This window comes from Grampus griseus, assembly GCF_964374135.1.
Source record: "Grampus griseus genome assembly, chromosome: 8".
Lineage (NCBI taxonomy): Eukaryota > Metazoa > Chordata > Mammalia > Artiodactyla > Delphinidae > Grampus > Grampus griseus.
The window spans coordinates 67,271,393-67,293,658 of NC_139002.1; the positions used below are offsets into that span (position 1 = coordinate 67,271,393).

Below are 22,266 nucleotides of genomic sequence, written 5' to 3' on the forward strand. Positions count from 1 at the left end.
CTTTTGCTAGTTAGTACTTCCAGAACCACTGCTCATAGCAAGATTGACCAGGTAACATTGACGTCAGCCAGGATAGATCTTTGGCAATGTGTGGTTCTTTTCAGCCAGCCGGGGGAGTGGAGAGTTGGGGAGAGAGAGTGCCAGCAAGGCAGCATTGCCAGGTTAGAAGGTATGATTATACCGGTCCTATGCATTATGTATGTTTAGTATTGAGTGTTATGTTTAGTATGTTAGTGTCTTAAAGGAATTGTATTTTTGCCTCTCCACACCTTCTCCCCACTCTACCCTCATCCAGGAAGCTCACCTCTGCCTCTGCCTACCTTTGCAGGTGTGACGTTTCTCCAGGTACTTCATGGTGTTCTCCTCCATCCTCTCCACACCACTGCTCTACGTGGCTCCTGAAACATGGGGGAAAACGAGGACGAGAAGCAGGCCCAGGCCGGGCAGGTTTTCGAGAACTTTGTCCAGGCTTCCACGTGCAAAGGCACCCTCCAGGCCTTCAACATCCTCACACGGCACCTGGATCTAGACCCTCTGGACCACAGAAACTTTTATTCCAAGCTCAAGTCCAAGGTGACCACCTGGAAGGCCAAGGCCCTGTGGTACAAACTGGACAAGCGTGGGTCCCACAAGGAGTATAAGCGAGGGAAGTCCTGTATGAACACCAAGGTAAGGGAAACTCCAGCGTGGATGCTTCTCACCCTGTGGGCCATGTGGGTTGGCTTGTCGGGAGGTTAGGAAACTGTTGCCATTTTGCCATTGTAAGGTTCTTAGTGGGTGTGGATGTGTTTTATTGTTTGGCTCAGCTGAAGGTTGCCTTTGTCTGTATATGAACAGCTTATCCTGGTTGGGGGCTTCTGTCTCATGGTGGCCTCAGCAGCTCTTCTTGTGTCCTTCCCAAGGCGGAGAAGATGAAGGCATGCTTGATGCTATCCTGTTTCTACTATTACTACTACCACTACTTCTTCTAGTAGCTACTGTTTACCAGGTAGCTTCTTTGGGCCAGGTGCATTCTGTACGTGGTCTTGTTGAACAGCACAGTAGTCCTTTGGATCATTTAAGAGATATGAAATCTGAGAAGGCAGTTACCTTGCCCAAAGTTACATAATAAGAAGGCAACCTCGATCTCTCTGATTCTAGGGCTTAGGCCCTAAATTCCCTAGAGAGGCATAATTAGAGTTGTGTCGCCCTGGGAGCAAACATTTTAGAAAGCTCCCTGACTTTAGTTGGGTAAGAAATAGATCTTTGGGGCTTCCCTGGTGGCGCAGTCGTTGAGCGTCTGCCTGCCGATGCGGGGGACGCGGCTTCGTGCCCCGGTCCGGGAAGGTCCCACATGCCGCGGAGCGGCTGGGCCCGTGAGCCATGGCCACTGAGCCTGCGCGTCCGGAGCCTGTGCTCTGCAACGGGAGAGGCCACAACAGTGAGAGGGCCGTGTACCGCGCAAAAAAAAAAAAAAAAGAAATAGGTCTTTGGTCTTTACTGTCTTTTCTTCCCTCTCTCTCTCTTCCTCTTCACATCTCCGCATTCTCCACCTCCCCATCCCCTTCCTCTGCTCAGGATCCCACTCACAGCTAACCCTCCACAAGCTGGTCACTTTCCCCACTGAGTGGCCGTAGGCGACATCGGTGAACGTGGGGCTGCCCAGCGCATCACATCTCTGATAGCTCTGCACCACCCATCCCCAAATGGGCAGCCAGAAGTCAAGACTTCCCTGGGGGCTGTCAGCCCTGGGCACTGTTCCAGGCTGCATGTTTAGGTTAAAAGCAGCGAGCGAGCTGTATTTAGACCTCACAGGAGGTAGCTCAGCCAGAGCCCTTGGAATTCTAGTCAGTGCCAATCCTAGACAAGAGGATTGAACTCTCCATAGAGATCAGGACTGTTGTGTTTTTGTTTTGGTGATGTGGAGCCCGTTGAGTCCACCGTGGGATACGCCGCTTTCCCTTGCCCCGGGGGAGACAGCTGCCAGGCTCCTCTGAGCCTGGGACGCACAGACCGTTTGGAGCACAGGCAAGCATTCCATCAGGCTGAAGCAGCCCAGTCGCCTTAGCCCAGAGCATATTAGCCATCCAGGAAGGGCCTGCCTGTAACCTGCCAAGCTTTGGCCTTACACAGAGGAGAGGGAAGCGTTAAAGAATAACGGGGGGTGGGAGGTGGGGCCAGTATCCTAAGTGCCACCCCTGCCCAGTACCTCCTTTCCTAGTTGTTGTAACTTCACGGTTCGTGGTTCACTGGGCAGCTCTTCAGAGTTCCAGGAGGGGGAAGCTTTTAACTTTCAAAGCTTCACCCTTTTCCGTAATTGTATATGGTGATTTTCTTTTAAAATGACCCATAGAAGTCAGGCGGCTGGGGTGCAATATGTTTTCTCAAGGAAGATTTTCAGAGCTCTTATTGTATCAGAAAATGCATTGCCCCATACACCCAACAGTTTCTAGCTGCTGAGGGACTCTCTTGGTGATCTGAAGACAGACCTTCGGAGGGAGTCGGCCAGCGGAGGGATGGAATGGAGAATTGACCACCATGAAGATGTCCTTTCAAAAATCACTAGCTGGTTGCCTGGTCTGTCTGGCCAGCCCCTATTTTATAAGCTATGATGGCTTGAAGTGGAAGAGTCCTTACATCCTGTGGTTGGCAGGTCATCGTTGATGCCTAAGATATAAAGGAAAAGGACTGTCTTTAGTTAGTGAAGCTGGGTAAGAGTGGTTCTTGCCCAGGAATTTATACGCCTTTCTCAGGAGGAGGAGCAAAGACATTTGAAATGTGGTAACCCATCCCATAAAAACTACTTGGATCCTAAAGTGTAGAAGATACATTTGAAAATGCACTCTACGGATGGTTATGACTGTGCTAGGCTACTTTATCCTCATGTTTCAGAAACTCAAACTAACCTAAACAAAACAGGGAAATGAGGGAAGTGATTAACTCGTATAAACAGGAAGGTCCAGACACTCACAGTCTTTCCCATCCTCTCTCCTTCCATCTCTCTTAGATGTTTTGCTCTGTTTTGGCTTCATTCTTCCCTCCTGCAAACAGATTTTCTTCATGATGCTAGCCTCTCGTTCATATCTTTGTAGCTCTGTGACCCAAAAGACCAGAATCTTTCTCTTCCTGCTCGGTATGGAAAAAAATCTCAGGGAAGGATTTCAACTGGCTCACCCCTGGGCCAGTTATTGTGGCCAAAGCCAGAGGAGCTGACCACTGTCTTTGGCAGCCCTTTTAAACATCACGTGATTGACATGAGGGAGGAACAGGTCCCCAGGGATGTGGAGGTGGGAGATAGACAAACAGCAGGTGTCCTCTACCTGACAGGTGACTGCTTGTTTGCTTTCTGGTTATGGAACAGGCCTCGCCATGTTGGAGTCACGTGGCTGTGTAGTGCTCACTCTAAGAGCCTGGCGCTCCTGGTTGTGAGTCAAGCAAAACAGAACGCAGTCCTCCCTCTTTTCCGACATGAACAGACACTGTCTTGCTCACACACCTCACTTAGGTTTATCCTTTGGTATACTAGTTTACGTCGTCAAGCATTAGCCAAACGAGAAGTGCTGGGCATTACTGTGCACGTGGTTCATCATTAACGCTAAGCCGTGTAGCAAAGGCGTGTCAGGTACCAGGCCTATAGCCAAGCTCCTGCTTAGCCACAGGTAGAATGGGAATGAATGAAATGCAGCCAGAACTCCCACCTTCGCCCTGATGTGGATGCCTCTCGGCACCATCTGGAGTGGATCTGGGCCTCAGCTATTCACAAACATTAATTAGCCCCTTCCAGGCGCTATGAGCCCTGTCTGCTCCCTCATGCCAGCAGGACTGTGTGTGTGTGTGTGTGTGTGTGTGTGTGTGTGTGTGTGTGTGTTAGTGGTGATGGCAGCGGGAGATTGGTGACCGGGATCTATTTGGAGAAGATGACCTCTGGTACAGGTGCCAGGGGACAGGGAGGAGGACCTACAAGGTCCCTAGAGCAGTGGTCTAGGTGCCAGCTGCATAATCTAACTTGAGATCAGTGTTCATTATTGATTATTATGTATGAGGGTTTTGCCAGGCACTTAATAATTCTTTCCCTGGGTGTGATCTGTTTGCATAAGAAAGGAGTGAACCAACGAGCAAGCCAAAGAAACTCTTTCAGGACTGATATTGGCTCTGAATTAGGGCAGTACCCGGATCAAATGCCACATCCAATTGTGTAATGTTCCTGGGGAAAACAGCCCTGAAGAAAATGCAATACATAATTTGGCCTGGGAATTACCATCATCACAAAGGCATGGAGACTGCTCGTTTATTTTATATGTACCTTTAATGCTAGGAGAAACTTGAAAGAACGTTGTGTACAATCTCTGCATTTGACAGATGACAACCAGGGGGCCCAGGAACCTGAAGCCATTTGGTTGAAGCTAGCGGGGAGCATTGCCAAGATTTGGATTCTGTTTATTGGTTTCCTCATACAGTGTTTCGTTCATTCATTCATTAGGTATTTCAAATACCCTAATACCTGAGTAGGTATTTGACAGAGGAAATGGTTTGAAAGATTAATAAGAAGTGGTTCTCACTTGAGCTTTCTATAGAGAGGACAGAAGTGTCATCATTTCTGTATTTATTCAGTTAATCATTTATGGGGTGAATGATTATTGAGCAGCTACTATGTGCCAGGCACTTGTCTAGGCACAAGACAGCCACTTAATAGCTCTGCGGCCTTAGGCAAGTTACCGAAATCCCTGATCCTCAGTAGACATCTCTGTAAAATGAGGATAATAATGGTACTTCCTTCATGGAGTTACTGTGAGGATTAAATAAGGTAATCTTTGTAAAGTGTTTAGAATGCTGCCTAGTACATAATAAGTGATCAGTAAATGTTTAGCTATTATTATCATTAATATCCTAAGTGCTATGAGAGAGTTGTATATACTGTTCTGCAGGAGTACAGAAGAGCGACTGGGGTAGTCTGGGAATGCTTCCTGCAAGAGGAGGTATGATTTGGGGCTTGAGAGACGAGTAGGAGTTTGCCTTGCTTTACTGAAGGAACAGCTAGAGGGAACATAAGGCAGAGAAACATATTTTGGTAAGAGTACATTACTCATGGAATGGGAATGAAGGTACCTGTGGAGAGAGGGAAGCAGGGAGAGCGTGAGAACCAGAGAGAACAGAATGGATGAATGGCAGGAGACCAGAAAGGCCTCCTGGGACCAGACTGTGAAGAGAGGATCCCTCGGTCAAACAGAGGACCTGGAGGGTCATTGAGGATGAGCCCCCGATTCTCAATCCAGGGTTCTTTCTCCCACCCTCCAGGGGGCGGCTCAGGAATCACAGGTAACCAGTTCAGACCAGAAGGCATTTGTACATCATTGCCATAAAAACCTGCTTGCAGGAAATGACTCATGGGCTTCTGTCACCAGCAGCTATGGGACCAGCCTATATAATGAAAACTCTTGCGTTATCCTGTGAGAAGGAAATGTCTGTGTTTTGTGAACATCCAGCAGGGTCACGCCACACCTTTTGCACTTGAACGTGACCTTTGCCTGCCTTTGTGTCTGCACTGGCTCCCCAGTGGTGGGTAACCCAGGCCCTGGTAATGCTTGCAGCCCAACTCATTACGTGGTTCCCGAGCTTCATGAGCAGAGCACAGCAGGAGCAAGGAGGGAGGGAGGGAGGGAGGGAGGGAGGGAGGGAGGGAGGGAGGGGTGAAGCTGGGAGGGAAGGCCGCTATCTCCCAGCCTAGATAAACCTATCTGACATTCCCCACCTCTGAAATCACCCACCAGGGCCCTCAAAGCCAGGCTGTGCTACACTGGCTGGGAAATGTCTAGCACCACTTTGCCTAATACGGACAGTTGCAGGCATAACCGACAGAGTAGAGGATGGTCCCTGTGGTGTGACCTTCTGTACTAGTTGAACAAAAAGCTGCCATAGGACTTCCCTGGTGGCGCAGTGGTTAAGAATCCACCTGCCAGTGGAGGGGACATGGGTTCGAACCCTGACCCGGGAAGATCTCACATACCACGGAGCAACTAAGCCCATGCGCCACAACTTCTGAGCCTGCACTCTAGAGCCCATGAGCCACAACTACTGAAGCCCGTGTGCCGCAGCTACTGAAGCCCGCGTGCCTAGAGCCCGTGCTCCACAACAAGAGAAGCCACCTCAATGAGAGGCCCGTGCACCGCAACGAAGAGTAGCCCCTGCTCGCTGCAACTAGAGAAAGCCCACGCACAGCAACAAAGACCCAATGCAGCCAAAAATAAATAAAATAAAATAAAATAAATAATTAAAAAAAAAAGCTGCCATAAACTCTGGATCTGTCCGCTTACCTGACAGTGGACTTGGGCGCTGTTACACTAGGCACATCTGCAAGCCTACATTACCAACTGGGTTGTGTGAATCACTACACTTGTCACCACAGCTCCACGCAAAGTGTATAGGGTTTGCGTGAGTGCGTGCATTGAACATGCCATGTGAGCTTGAGGAAATCCATTCCCAACAATATTAAACCGAGATGAAAAAATTCTTTTTTGGCTGTCTTCATAGGACGTGATTAATCCGGGTTCACTGTGGTTCATTTTACAAGTACATTTATAAATAAAGACTCCTTTGTCTTTTTAAGAACAAACTAATTTGTTTTCTTTAATTAAAAAAGAAATGCATGCTCATGATAAAAAACAATAATTCAAGTAGGAGAAGAAAATATACTGTGAAAGGAAGTGCCTTTGCCCAGGCCACCAAGTTTCCTCCCTAGAGGCATCCACTGTGCCATTTCCTGTGTGCCCTTCCTGAAAGTCTTTACACGTGTGTGCTTGCGTGTGTGTGCATGTGTGCATGCAAGCATATGAATGTGTGCATCCCCCTTTCTCTTATTTAATGGGAAAAATTTTTACATATTTGTTGTACACCTTTTTTTCACTGAAAAATATATCTTGGGGATTGTTTTATATCAGTACATGGGGAATCTAACCCTTTTATTATTTTCATGGCTTTTTAAGGCTTGATATTTTATGGTTCCATCACAATTTATTTAACTGCTTAGGTTGTTTCCAGTCTATTGCTGTCTTAAACAGTACTGCAGTACACTTCCTCATACACACTTTGTATGCACATGAAAACATGTGTACGGGATACATCGTGAAAATTTCGAAGTCCAAGGGTGTGTGTGTTGCATTGACAATGTTATAGGCATTGTCAAGTTCTCGTTCGTGGAGGTTCTTGCAGTAGACACTCCCAAAAATAGTGCGGGAGAGTGATAAGAAGAGCCCTGGGATGTTGCCTTCTTGGATTTCCTTAGCTTGGCCGAGTGGGCATTGGGATGGACACCCTCTGAGTCCTGGAGTCTGGGCTGGGTGGCCTTGAATGGGGCCACTGAGTAAAGAGCAGTTTGGTAGCAATATGGTAGGGACCGCTGCTGCCCCTGTAATAATCACAATCACAACTATGTCATTAGTGTTACTGCCCAACATTTGCATAGTGCCTTATAGTTTCACATACATGGTTTCATTAAGAAGTTTGCTTTCTCTGTAAAAGGTGAATGCTCTTTAAAAGAAGAGCAAATACAAGTGTATGCTTTCCTCTTCAAAACGTCATCTAATAGTGGGAGCTTTTAGAGCCCTGGCCCATGGAGGATCTGTACTCTTTGTGCTGAACAGGGGTACCTTCCTGACCTAGCTAACTTGTTCTCTTTATGATTCAATTTAAACTAGTATCACCTCCTCCAGGGAGCCTACCCTGACAGCCTTTCTACATCCCCCTTCTCTTATTTCACCCCCAGTTGGGTTTGGTGCCCCCATGGGCTCTCAGACTCTGGTCCTACCACTACCTTGCTGATCGGTATCCCTCATTTACTGCTTTTTTGGCCACTTTCCCACTCATCGTGAACTCCCTGAGGACAGGGACCATGTCTGGCTCACCTTTGGGTCTGAAGCACCCAGCACAGGGCTTGACACAGGGACGGTGCTCAGGGACTAAATGAACTGTGTAGCTCAAGAGGCTTCTTTCTGGAGGAATACAAATAGCATACTATTAACATATGTCGTTCTTTCTGGAGCTGTACTGGGTGAGCCCTGGTGTTTCCAAGCCCTGATAGTGGGTTTACAGAAGCCGGGACCAGCCAGCCCCTTATTTCCTTATTCAAACATCTGTGCAGATTTGCATCTGACCATTGCTTGTGGGCATCCTCTCCCTCTCCCTGTGGTGTGGGATGAGGACCACAGCCTTGTCTGTGCCTTGACTAACATCGGGCTGTTCATGGAGCTTTCAAGGGGGACAGGGAAACTGGGCCTGTAGGCCTGTGAGGCTGAAGGGCTGGGCCTCCTTTTTCTTGGCGAAAAAAGAAAAACCTCTCACAGTTCCTGGCCCACCCAGGGTTGCAGAAGGCCTTAGGGAATCTCTGGCCAGGATTATGCAAATTGATGTGTACCACTGGGCAGGGCAAGAGGAAACCATGAAGCAGTATCATGCTCTGCTTCCCAGACTGGAAGGTCTCTTGGCTTCCCTCCTCCTGCTCATTGGAGGCTCTTGCTGGGCTTTGCTTTTTTTTCATAATAAAAAATATCTTGGAGATCAGTATATTCCATGGCAGAGGATTTTTCCACTTAGTGTGAATATATCTATCTCCTATCAACCAGGTGGGGTACCAGGCTGAGTTCGGCCTTCCTGCCACAGGGAAGCTCCTCGGCAATTCACTGGGCCCAGCACTTAGTTTGTTCTCCCCTCTGAATCAGAAAGGATTGCACTCAGCTGCAGGTAACTGAAAACTCAACTTCAGAGACTTAAACAAATAGGGGCTTATTTTTTAAACAGATGTCAGGAGAAAGGTGGTGACTGGAAATTCAATGGCTATGTTCTCTGTGATTCTCTGGGCCAGTGCTGTCCAATAGAATTATAAGGTGAGCTACATATGTAAGTAAAAATTTTCTAGTACCCACAGTTTAAAAAGTACAAAGAAATGGTGAAATTGATTTTAATAATATTTTTCATTTAACATAATATACCCACAATATTATTATTTCAGCATGTAGTCAATATATAAAATTATTACTGAGCTATTTTACAGTCTTCTTTTTTTGGTATTGTCTCTGAAATTCTATGTGTTTAACAGCTCAGCTCAATTCAGATTAGCCACATTTGAAATCCTCAGTAGCCTCATGTGACTAATGACTGTTGAATTGGATAGTGCAGCTCTAGGCTTTTCCTCATACTTGTCACCTTGTAGTCACAAGATGGCTGCTGCAGCTCCAGCCATCATGTCTGGTTTTGAGGCAGGAAGAAGGTAGAAGGGGCTGCTTAAGCTACATACATTGCTTTATCACATACACAAAAGTGTTTCCAGAAACCCCATTAAAATATAAGCTCCTTGGGGGCAGGAGTTTTTGTCCTTATAGTCTCTGCTGATTTTCCAGCCCCTAGAATAGTAACTAACTAACGAATAGGACATATTTGTCACGGGTTGAGTTCTTCAGAAGTAGATGCTTAGAAGGTGTTTGGGGTGCAATATGTTCATTAGTAATCAATACCTGTGAAAGGAATGGGGGAGAGAAGCAGGAATGGGCAGAAGAAGTCAAACTATGTAAAAGAGAACCAGATGCCTGTGGGTTCAAGCAGCTGAGTCTTTTCCTGCTTGGCCTTTTAGCCAGTGAGTTTTGCAAGAGACAGGGGTGGGAGGCCACACAGACCTCAGCTGATATAGGGTGATCAGCTGTGAGCTACCAGCTCTCTCTATAACACGTTTAACATATACACCAATGCAAACAGTGTATTGTAGAACATGTATAGTTATAGATAGTGTATTATAGAACATGTATAGTTATAGACATGTATATTTAAGGGGAGTAAGTTGTAAATTTAATAGTATATACACAAATTCTTTTATTATATATTAAATTATATTACATAAAAAACTATTTACCTTAAACTTCTATGCAGCTTCTTGGGAAGAAAACCCGAACGTGTTTTAACTTCAGAGCCTTCAGCTGTATGGAACGTATTTCACTGCCACCTGGCATATCCCACACCTCCTCTTATGCGTCGTGGTCTTAAGAGATATAGGGTAGCGAGCTATCACCAAAGGTTCATCAATGGGAATTCAGCAGTGGGAAGATTTTTATTCTCGGATCCTTTCTTCGGAGAGAGCTGTCTAAATCTAAGGAACATACCTGGGAAAATTCTTTTATGTCCAAATCTGCAGAAGTCCAGGGAAGTTCCTTTACCCCTTCTAGTTGGCATGCCAGTGTTTACCATGCAGCTGTGCGTTGTTCTCTCTGCTTTAAGGAAGCCATCTTTTCCATTTTCTCCCTCTCTCTTTTTCCCTCTCTCTGCCTCTGTCTCTGTTTCTTTCTTTGGTATTCCTAATGTTTCCCTTTTTTTACTGTGGTAAAATATGTATGACATAAAATTTGCCATTTTAACCATTTTAAAGTATATAAATCAGTGGCATTAATTACATTCTCAATGTTATACAACCGTCACCATTTTCTATTTCCAAAATTTTTCACTGTCCCAGATAGAACCTCTGTACCCAAAGCAATAACTCTCCAGTTCCCGCCCCCTTCTCCCTAGCCCCTGGTAACCTCTGATCTAGTTTCTGTCTCTATAAATTTTCCTATTCTAGATATTTCATGTAAGTGGGATCATATAATATTTGTCTTTTTGTATCTGGTTTATTTCACTTAGCATAGTGTTTTCACGGTTCATCCAAGTGGTAGCAAGTATCAGAACTTTATTCCTTTCTTTTTTCCAATTTTAGTAATATGTTTATTTAACTCAGTTTATCAAAAATATTTTGATATGGAATCACTATAAAAGTTATTAATAGGATATTTTAGATTTTTGTACTAAGACTTCGAAATCTGGTGTATATTTACCCTGTTAGTACATCTCAATTTGGATGCTAAATTTTAATCAGAAATACTTAATCTGTATTTAGATTTCATAATATTTACAGTTAAAAAAGTAGATTTACGTGTCCAACTTATTTCAGTCATACTTAGTTTCCCACTAACTGAATTGAGTCTGGGTTTATTTTTTAATTGTGGTAAAATATATAACATTAAATTTACCATTTTAAGCATTTTTCAGTATGCAGTTCAGTGTACATTTACACTGTTGTGCAGCCAACACACCATCCACCTCCCAGACTTTTTTCATCATCCAAACTGAAACTCTACCCATTAAACAATAATTTCCTACTCTCCCCTCCCCTGAACCCCTGGCAAGCACAATTCTACTTTCTGTCTCTGTGAATTTGGCTACTCTAGGTACCTTATATAAGTGGAATCATACATATTTGTCCTTTTGTGACTGGTTTATTTGACTTAGCATAATGTCATCAAGGTTCATCCATGTTGTAGCATGTGTCAGAATTTCCTTCCTTTTCAAGGCTGAATAATATTTTGCTGTATGTACATACCACATTTTGTTTATCCATTCATCCCTCTCTGGACACTTGGGTTGTTTCCTCCTTTTGGCTTTTGTGAATAATGCTGCCATGAACCTTGGTATAGAGTATCAGCTCAAGTTCCTGTTTTCAGTTCTTAGGGGCGTATACCTAGGAGTGGAATTGCTAAGTTATATGGTAATTCTGTGTTTAACTTTTTGAGGAACCACCAAACTGTTTCCACTTACTCTTATTTTTAAAATTGCAATCCCTGGGGCTTCCCTGGTGGCGCAGTGGTTGAGAGTCCGCCTGCCGATGCAGGGGACACGGGTTTGTGCCCTGGTCCGGGAAGATCCCACATGCCGCGGAGCAGCTGGGCCCAGGAGCCATGGCCGCTGAGCCTGCGTGTCCAGAGCTCAAGAGACAGGTAGGGGCCACAGATACAAAAGTAGAGAGTCGTCTTCATGGCCAAGGGGAGCAGTGACAGCTGAGTGTAGCTGAGATTTCCCCCAGAAAGCACATCCAGCAGAAGAAAAAGGAGTCAAAGACAGGCTCAGTAGTTGTGGCGCATGGGCTTAGTTGCTCCGCAGCATGTGGAATCTTCCCGGGCCAGGGATCGAATCCGTGTGCCCGGCATTGGCAGGTGGATTCTTAACCACTGCACCACCAGGAAGCCTGATACAAGGTTTTTTAATCTTTAAGAGTCTGTGAACTTGGATAGGGGGGCAAAATCTTTATTTTCACTAACCTCTAACTGAAATGTAGCATTTCCCCCAATCATGAATCTGGCAGCAAATCTACCTTAGGAGTGCCTGTGATTTGTCACCAATAGAAATCACAGATATTTTCACTTATCCTTGCAGTTGTAGATTTCTCAATCTCTGGTTTACACTTATTACTATTTGGAAATTATATTAGGCCTTAGACCTGCAGCTAGATCTCATCATTTAATATATTATTAGATATGTTAAATGTGTTAACATTTTATCTTATGCATTTAAAGGTATTATTCTGAGAAAGTGTCCATAAGCTTCCCTGGGTTGCCAGAGTGACCCAGGGCATAGAAATGGTCAAGGACCCCTGGTCTGATGTCACAGACTTGGGAACTAGGGACCAAGAGCTGTGTAGGGCCTGCCTGTGTGCAGCAGGGGGTGGTGGAATGCTGGGAAGAGCCTGGGAGGGACCTGGGTCAAATCTGTGCTCCTTCACTTATTAGTTTACAATCCTGGGCCAGTTACTTGAGTGGTTTGAGCCCCAAATTCCTTATCTGTAAAGCAGCAATATTAAAACATACCTTACCGGCTTTGACACACATATAAAGAATCATTTCTAGCACATAGGAAGTCTTCAGAAACATAAATTACCCTCTCCCTTCCTCTCTGCTCTGTTTCCTCTTGTGTGACGTGAGAGGTCTTAGTAGAAGGCCTCTCTAAGGTCTCTCTTAAGTTTGTTGTGATCCTGCGTCTTTCTTGTTATCGAGGCCAAACCAGATAGTCCATTGCTGTGGAGTCAGAGCTGGTGTCTTCATGCCCCATGGCATTGCTAGTCTCCTTTCCTGGAGCAGCAGGGAGAACCAGCGTCCTCAGACCTTTCCCGGCCCTTCCGCTGTCCACCTTGGCTTTCCCTGGCTCCCCTCCAGGCTGAGCTCATGGGTTAAGAATGCATAGGCCGAGCTGCTCCCTGAGCGCCTGAGAGAGGGCCGATGGTGGAACATGTTCTAAGAGCATTCTCTCCACTTCATGTCTGGGACCGCTGATAGCAGACCTGGGAAACCCATTAATCATCATCCTCAGTGGCTCAGCAGACCCACGACCACTCTCCCTGCTTCTCCATCTGTTGTTTCAAGCTGACTGTTCTTAGATGGAAAAAATGTAGCCTATTGTTGCCTTGGTGAGAAGGTGCTAAAGTGACAAAACGCTTCTCTGTACAGGAAGTGAGGAGTATGTGGGGAAGGTGGCTCGATGCCATCATGGAACCGTATCCTGCTCCTTTTTTTTTCTTAATTAGGCTCTGAATCAAAAAAGGCTTTATGGTCACTGGGTTCAGATGACACGTATTGTGGTTTTGTTTTTCGGTTGTTGAACTGTCCTGGGCCTTGGAACCATGTTCTAATCAGACCCAGTTTTCAGAGTAGGTGAAAATGTATGGTGTGCCCAGCTGAGCGCTGCTCTATTCGTTAGAATGATTGCTAGATGGGCACCAGTGGGCACCCACTTGGAGCACAGCAGGGGAGGACCATCACCCATACTCTACATGTCCTCCTCCCTGTTGCAGACTAGATGTGGAACCTCCACTCCAGCTCAGAGCCCAGAACTAACCACCTCTGCTCGCCATAAGCCTGCAGGAGAATTGAGTGTGACGGAGTTTCTGAGACTGAGCTGAGCCAGGAGGGGCTGATGGTGTGTCTTGTCTCTTAAATACCACTGGGAAGATGCTGGCTGGGGACTGTTGAGGTGAGAGGGGCCTTCCTGCCCCAGCACGTAGGAGAGTTAGGTACACCAGGGGCTCCACTGAGATAGACGGCCCTCTAGGCTCTCACTTCTTCATGCCAAGAAGTGAGAGTGGTGTGGGTGTGGTGCTGTGCCTGAGAGCATGGTCTTTGGGTTCAGACCAACCTGGGTTTACATCTCATTTTTAGCTGTGTGACCTCTGGCATCTTACTTAACCTCTCTGGGCCTCCATTTCCTCACTTGTAAACTGGGGATAATAGTACTCAGCTCACAGGGTGACTATGAGACCTACATAAATTAATATATGTAGAGCACTTAAAACAGTGTCAGACACAGAATAAGTTATTGCCTTGGTGATTATTACTGTTTGTCAGGGTGAACGGGATCTGAACAGTGAGGATCTTTATCCCTGGCTGCCTCCCTTCTTGGGAGCTGTTCCTTGTTCTCCTTTCCCCCAGGGATTAAGTTTGGGTGTCTGTTTCCCAGAGGAGGGAGGGCTCCACTACGGACTCTAACCACTGGACTTACTGCCCATGGAGGCTGCAGAGTTGGTGCTCCCGGCTTCTCTGAAGCTCCAGCCCAGGAGAGGTGAACTGGGGACAGCGCCAGCCTCCAGTCTGTCGGCAGGGCACCTAACTCCTGAATGTCCTGCCCTTTTATCTGTCCCAGAGAATGTCTGACATTTGGGTTTTGTGATGAAATTGTCTGGCCTCCCTGAGAGGTTTCACAAATAGATTCCAGACATTGTAGTAAACCAGGCCTTTCTGTATTTTTACTAAGACAAGAATGAGCTTGGGGCAATAATTTCTGGGATCCCTCTCTTCAGTCTTCTGGGGGAGGGGGATTGGGGTGGGGTTCACTTTGGTGGTTAATAGCAACAGTGGTAACTAACCCTTAGTGGGCCCTGTTGTTTTCATTTCCGCCTTCAAGCCTTAGGGACTGATGAGGTTATCTCCATCTCTCAGCCCCTAGGTGCTCAGAATCTCTCCAGTTAGCTGAGTCTCCTGAATCTTCCTGCCTTAGGAGTTCGCAGAGCTGGAGGGGAGGAAGTGAGGCTTCACGTGGCCTAGAAAGTCATCAAAAAGCTGACGGCCACAGGAGGGGCTCCTCACCTACAACCCCCAAGATTCCTCCTATTTATTTGAGGTGCTGGGCTCACAGCAATGATTAGCTTCAGTTCAACACATACATATATTTTGTGTCATGATGGCGGTGTTCTAGAGGCTGGGGATAAAGCAGTGAGCACTCCAGAAATGATTGCCGCTAGAATAAAAACCATTGCTATTATCTAGTGCTGGAGGGCATAGGGAAGAAATATGCCTCACTTCCCCGGTTCTAGAGCCCTTTTCCACACAGAAGGCCCTCCTTGCCCACATCCCTTCCCCTTGTTCTAAGCTTCTCATGCTTCCTTTCAGTCCAGATGACAGTCTGGCCATCTCCGAGCCTCCCCCTGCTGTGGTGGTGGTAGAGGGTGGAGTCTGAGCCTCCCGGCAGCTCTCTGACATGTGCAGATGTCATAGGTACCAATTCAATGGATGAGCACATTGAGGCCAGAGGAGACCAGGGCCCCCAAGTGCAGGAGCCCTGCCAGTCTCAGTGCCAGTTCTTAGTGTTCCTTGACTGCATGGCCATGCTCAGCTCTCCACGGGGAGGCTACGAGGATGGCCCAGCCCATATAAAGTGTGAAAGGAGAAGCTGTAAGACCTCTGGAAGCCTGGGTGAAACTGGGCTGACACCCCTGTACCCTGGCAGGATTCACATTGAAGCCCAACCCCGCCTGCGGTCACATTTCCACACCACCACCAAAGACGTGGAAATTCTGTACCTCCTTCAGCCTAACCCGGATGCCTGCCAGGCACATAGTGGGTGCTTAGCACAGCTGCCCTGGAACTAGAAGGTGGGCCCAGCGGTTCTGACTGGGGCCACGGTTCCTGGCGCCGTTAAGGGCTTCCTTTCTTCTTTACTTGGGAGGGAGGTGGAGGCCCTCTAGCCAGCGGCAGGGGGAGGCTCTCCTTTATGGGATTAACTGGGACCTGCACTTTTGCTGGAAACTGTGGGAAGCGTGAAAAGCTCTCAAGTGCTTACAAAGTGGGTTTTGAAAAACAAACCTTGCCTACACAGGGATGAAGCAGAGGTTAGACGTGGCTTTTTTGGGGGTGGGGTGGGGCTTAGCTGAATAACAGACTAGAAGGAACTCTGTAAGCAGGTCCATAAGCTTGTCTAGAGAACAATATGCACTCCGTATTGAGTAGATTTATGGTAACAACTATCATTTGTAAAAACGCTTTATAATTTATAAAGCCCTTTTTACATGCACTGTATGTGTGTGTAAATACTATATGTAACCTTCCCATTTAATGTTATTGAACACACACACACACACACACACACACACCTCTCTTCATTCTGTCTGTCACATAGTGGAAAGAACCCGGGCTGGCTTGCAGTTTCTGGGCCTCAGTTTACCCATCTGCAAAATGAGATGATTGGGGGATCCCTGACTGGGAGAGATGGTACAGGGATGTGACTATCGCTGGCTCGGTGCCGCGTAGGAGTGTGGAGAGCAGGAGCTGATTGGCTCTGAGAGTGCTGGGCAGTTCAGGGGTGCCCGCTGCAGGTGGTGGGAACCCTGGGCATGAGCTAAGGGGAGGTTCTCTTCTGGAGCCACTGACTCAGAAGGGGGGATTTGCCTTTTCTTGGAGGCGGGTAGGAGAGGCTTAGGCCCCAAGGCCCGTGGGCACTGTACCCAGGCTGCCCTCTCAACCTGTCCTCAAGGTGATCTGATGGGGTCGCTGCTCCACCACCATGCTACTCCTCATCAGGTAGAGTCTCTGAGGGATGAGTAGTGTTTCTCCTCAGAGAATGGGAGAGAGCAGTGATGACTTATGCAGAACCCAGACTCAGAGAGCAGAGGTGGACGGCGCTTCCCTGCTCTCCGCCCAAGAGCATCATCTCTGCCGTCCCCCTCTGCTCTCCTCCGCTGGGGGGATCCAGGTCCTCTTGTTCCTTTGTTTGTTTTCCTCTGTCTTACTCCTGTTCCATTTATCTTCTTCCTTCCTCTCTTTAATCCCATGGAGCTGTTTTCTTTTTAATTGTAAAGGGTTTTTTGTTTCTTGTTCCCTGTATAAAACATTGATGAGTTAACTGATTTCAAATTCAAGCGGGGACCATCTCTAAATTTTATTTTTGAATTATGTGCTTCAGTTTTTTTTTTTTTTTTTCCTTTAAATAATTAGTGACACATCCTGGCCCTGGCCCTCTCCAGCAGTGTGGTCTTGTGTCTCCATCTGTACAGTGGGGACAGTAATGCCCCTCAGAGGGTAGTAGTGGCTTACTGAGTGAATAAATGAAGTCCAGACAGTGGCAAGCCCCCAGCCCTTCCATTTGAATTACCCCAAAGATGTGTTGATCGTTACTGAGTGGTCCCAGGCGAGGGTCTTGGTTTTTCTGTATCTGACTCAAGATTGACTCAGATGCTGTGGTTTTGAGGGCTTTGTTTCAGGAGTTACTTGGGCTGGAATCAGCCCTGGGTCAGCAGCTGCTGGTAGAGGTGACTAGGTGTCTCCCGATTGTGGATGAGTTGTCTGTCTCTGTCTTGCTCCTCCGGTGGCTGCCTCCCTGAAAGCCTCAATGATTCCCACTGTCCGCGTGGGTGGGCTTCCCAGGGCCCCCTCCCCTGGTCTCTCTCTGTTTTCCCTCCATCTCTCTTTACCAGGTACCTGCCTCCACTCTCCCCACTTGCCCCACGCCATCCCATGGGGTAGATGGGTTGCTGGTGGGCAGGGACTGTTCTCGAAAGGGAAAGGAAAAGCTTGAGCTGCCAGCATCCCCAGAAGTTGTCTTTTCTGCCCTCTGACCGTTGTTCAGTGTTGCCTTTTGTCCCTCTGTCTCCACCGTTCATAAATGTGGGTTAGTGAGCCCCTTCTTCTTTCCTCTAGATCTGTGCTGTCCAGTATAGGTGCCACTAGCCACGTGGCTTGGACATGTGACATGTGACAAGTCCAAACTGAGATGTGCTGTAAGTGTAAAATACACACCTGATTTCAAAGACTTAGTATGAAAAAAAGGTTGCATAATAATAGCTTATTAGTACTTTTCATATGGATTACATGTTGCAATAATAATATTTTAGATATATTGAACTAAATAAATTACATTATTAAAATTAATTTTACTGTGGCTACCTGATAATTTAAAATTAAATGTGTGGCTCACATTATATTTCTGTTGCAGTGGTTCTTAACTGGTGGTGATTTTGCCTCCCCAGGGACACTTGGCAATATTTAGAGACGGTTCTGATTGCCATGCTCGGGGGAGAAGGTGATCTAGTTGGGAAAGGCCAGGGTTGCTGCTAAGCACCCTGCAATTCACAGGACAGTCCCCACCCCCAACTATAAAAAATGATGCAGCCCAAAATGTCCATCGTGCCAAAGTTGAGAAACTCGGTTCTATTGGACACTCTTACTTTGGATGATGTAGTCTTGTCTTATGGGCAATGACTCCAAAATCAGAGGCCCTAGGCATAGTAGAAAGAGCATAAATGGCCGGTGTCAGATACCTGCAACCATGGGCAGGTTAGTTAACATTTCAGAGCCTCCATTTCCTCATCTGTAAAATGAGCATAATAATAATACCCACTTTACAGGTTTCCAGCTAGGATTAAATGAGATTGACATGTACCATACCTGTTACATAGTAAACCGCCACTAAATAGAAGTTACTATTATTAAAAAACCTGTATCTTTTACTCTCTGGATCAACTATGGGGATTTCTCCATGCCGCCTGGATTTTTCTATGATACCTGACACTCAACAACTTGGAAACTAAATTCATAATTTCACTCTTCCTCTTCCCTCCCACTCCCTAAATGTATTCTTCTTTCTGACTTTCAGTCTTAGTTCACACTGGCACCACCCTCCCAGTCTTAGAATCTGAGTCAGTTTCACTTCCTCCTTCTACCCCCTCAAACCTGAATTTATAATTTGTTAACCTCTCTGGGGTAGGTTTGTCTCCTCCACCCCACCTCTCCGATCCCACCTAGCAGGACCTCTTCACCCAGCCTGAGAGTGGCTGCCTTCTAGGTCCTGCCTCTGCTCTTTCCTCTTCCCTCTGTGTGTGGTTAGTGAACTCCATCTTGCTCAGAAACCCTCAGTGGTTTGTTGTTTTGTTTTGTTTTTGCTGAAGTGGGAGTACCTGTGGGCAGGAAATGTGACATGCCCATCTCCTAGCCCATTTCCTTAGTACCCAACGTGACGCCTAAGAAAAGGTGTTCCTTGAGTGTTTTCTGAATGAATGAATGACCAAATGTATGATAGATATCCTTTTCTCCTTGGTTTATTCTTGATAGGATCAGGTACTACAGGGAGCTAGGAGAGTGGTTTCCAAATGCCTTATTTTCCTTTTAATAGTTCAGCAGAGCGTAACCCATGACCTCATCTACCTCTTTGCTCCCCCTCTACCCCACCCCACCCACCCAGTGTTTAAGCTGGGGAAGCACTTTGTTTGTTCTACCTGGAGGGTTACAGCCATGACACAGTACATCCGGATCCCGGAAATCCCACCTTCCATATGTGGACTTCCTCAGCCACCCTGAGGGGTGATGCCACAGTCCTTCCACTGGTCCAGGCCTGCCTCCAGAGAGCAGGTGCCCTAGATGCCCAGGCATGCCTTCCTTTTGGTGGCAGAAAGAATTCCCAAGCAGCTCCCAGCAGGCTGAGAGGAGAGGCTTTCCAGAAACATGTCCTTAAAGATGCTCTGATAAAGAAAACATAGTGTGTTCTTTGGCAGGTTGTAGACATGGGTGGGCAGGATGGTGTAAGTAACATTGGAGTCTCCCAATGTCTAGACACTGTGATCTATTCACAGTTTTGAAAACACTTTAATTACAAGCCACTTTATACTGTAAAGTGACCCACTTGGAAGCTGTCAAGAGCCTCTGAGTAAGTCTGCTCACTTCTTTTGTAGCAGTTGCAAACGGAGTCGAAACTGTATTACACTGGTGAGAAGGGGTTCCCTGGACTGGAAGGCGTGTGAGATGCTATAGCCTTCTAAACGTAAATACACTAGGGTTTGTCTCCTGGAGCTGGTGATCCACATTGGGATATGGGACTTTTCTGTATAGCCGTCTTCTGTGGGTTGGGTACCAGACGTATATCCCACCTCCAGGAGGTGGATCAAGGTGCGACTGACCAGATGGATTTTCCCTTGGGAAATGTTAAGATTTGCTGTCACCTCTAGCTTTGTCACATCTGACGTTGTTCCCTCTATCTGAGCCTAGCTATTTCATCGGTAAATATGAGAAAAGTCCCATATACTGCATATATTAGATAATAATGTCTTCCCTCCACTTTTGACAAGTCGAAAGACACTTCACTGCCCATTAGCGTGTCTAATCAGCTGCAGACAATCTGTGTACATACTAACTTGATATAATCCCAGGTAAAATAAGCAATGGTGGTAGTTAATAGTTTGGGCCCCAGATTTGAAAGTTGGACCCCTTGGTTTGAAATTTAGCTTTGCCTCTTACCAGATACATGCCTTTGAGCCGTGGGACCTTAGCTTCATCAGAAATGGGGAGAGAAAATAGTTGCTGTCTCATAAGTTAGTTTCTGACTCATTTAATAAGATACTATATGTAAAGCCCCTGAGACAGTGTCTCAGTAAATATTGGCTATGACACTTCCGTTAGCCTCTGTGTGCATCCTGATTTGGGGTAAAGGCATGATTTGATGCATTTCTTCATTTGGCAAATATTTCATGGCACCTCCTATGGGTCAGGGACTATTCTGGCCCCTGTGGATACAGCATGAGTGAGGGAGAAAAGGCCCCTGCTTTGGTGGAGCTTACATTCCAGAGGGAGAGACACACAATGAACTAGTTAATAAATAAAAAAGAGCTTTAGGGTTGTGATAAGCACTGTGCAGAAAATAAACAGGGAGATGTGTTGGATTAAACGAGGTGGGGCTGGGAAGGTATTACCGAGGAATGTGATGTTAGGGCTGAGACCTGAACGCAGAGATCTTCGGGAGGGCATCCCAGGAGTGGCAAGGGGAACCCATCTGAAAATGGCCTCTGGGCTCTCATGAATATTTTCTTGGGCCCCCTAAGGGGAAGGCAGCGGTAGGGAAGGAAGTGTCAGACAGGATGATCTAAGCCAGCGGTTGACAAAAATGTCTAAAATATTTACTATCTGGCTCATTACAGAGAAAGTGCACTGACTTGTGATCTAAAGTCCCTTCCAGGTCAGACGGTGCACGTACCTGTGAGCTCAGGGGGCACAGGGCAACTCGCCAGTGCAGGGGACAGCAGCCCGGCTGCCTCTTGGGTGCCCAGGCTACAAGTGAGGTTCATCCACTTGCTGAAGATGCCCTGATAAAGGCAGTATGCCTGCCCCAAGGGATGCAAACCACTCCCAACCTTTGAACTGGTGGGATCGCAGCATCCGTATCCCTGGATGGACTGGACCACATCTCTTAGGGATCCAAGTGCTGATTTCATTCTAGGACTGCTCCTCAGGAAGAAGGGAGGGAGGAGAGGAGCTGTCAGCCACTGCTATTGTTTATTGACTGCTTCTCCTGTGCTAGGCTAGGCTCTTTTGTGAACAATTCTACAGTTTACTAATTCCATCCCCATAACAACTGTAGTTGGTAGGCAATACCCTATTCCTCTTTTAGGGTTGAGGAAACTGAGGTCAAGAGAAATGAGTGTAGTAAGCTGCTGTGCTCGAAGGCACACAGCTGGCAAATGGCCTGCCAGCTTCAGAACCTGTCCCTTACTTCGCTACCCATATATGCTGTTTCTCGGTGGTGTTCCATCCAAGGGCTGGTAAGTCTTGACCTGTTTGCATGCCTGAACTAGGGCATGCTTAGACCCCTCAGCCATATTCATTCAGCACCTACCTATGGGGCTAGAGACCCTACAAAAGGAGAATAAGAAGGAGGCCAGCACATCCTTACAGCATATTCATAAGTGTATTCTTACCTGCTGCCTCCTTCTTGGGGAATATGCCAGGGCTCTTGGAGGGGTGGTTAGCTGGTCCCGATATGGCTGTGGAGTGGCAGGGGTGGCCTTGTGCTCCTCGGACTCTCAGCCCAGCTCTGAGCTGGCTGCAGAAACAGCTGCTGGGCTCAGGTAAACAGTCTCTCCTTTGCTGACCTCAGAGCAATAGGAGTCGGTGAACGTGGAACGAACACCTGGCCTCTTCTCATGCAGATCCGTTACCAGGCCCACAGTGGCCTTTCTGTAGAGGCCAGCCTGGGACAAGGCTGCTGCCCCCGATAGGGTCAGCCTTGCCTGTGGCCATGAGTGGTCATAGGATGAGGTGGCACCAGTGGAGGAGTCTCACCAGGGAGAGAAGAGGGGCCAGAAAGGGGCAGCGGGCGCTAACGCTTGGGAGAAAAGTGGCAGCGAGGGCAATGTAAAAGAAAGAGCCAAATGCCAGAGTCACGAGGATCTGGTAGTGAGTCCTGGCTCTG

General features: G+C 47.0%; 1 protein-coding gene across 5 annotated transcripts in view; it reads left to right on the plus strand.

Annotated features, from left to right (window-relative positions):
• Positions 1–405: 405 nt before the first annotated feature.
• The window catches only part of MICAL2 (microtubule associated monooxygenase, calponin and LIM domain containing 2), a gene marked incomplete at its 5' end in the record, with an annotated part of 88,350 nt that continues 66,489 nt past the window's right edge, over positions 406–22,266 (plus strand). For all 5 annotated transcript variants that reach the window (XM_082660241.1, XM_082660242.1, XM_082660243.1 and 2 more), the window contains one exon: positions 406–669. In XM_082660241.1, coding sequence (XP_082516367.1) covers positions 406–669 — 264 coding nt within the window. The remainder of the gene's footprint in view (positions 670–22,266) is intronic.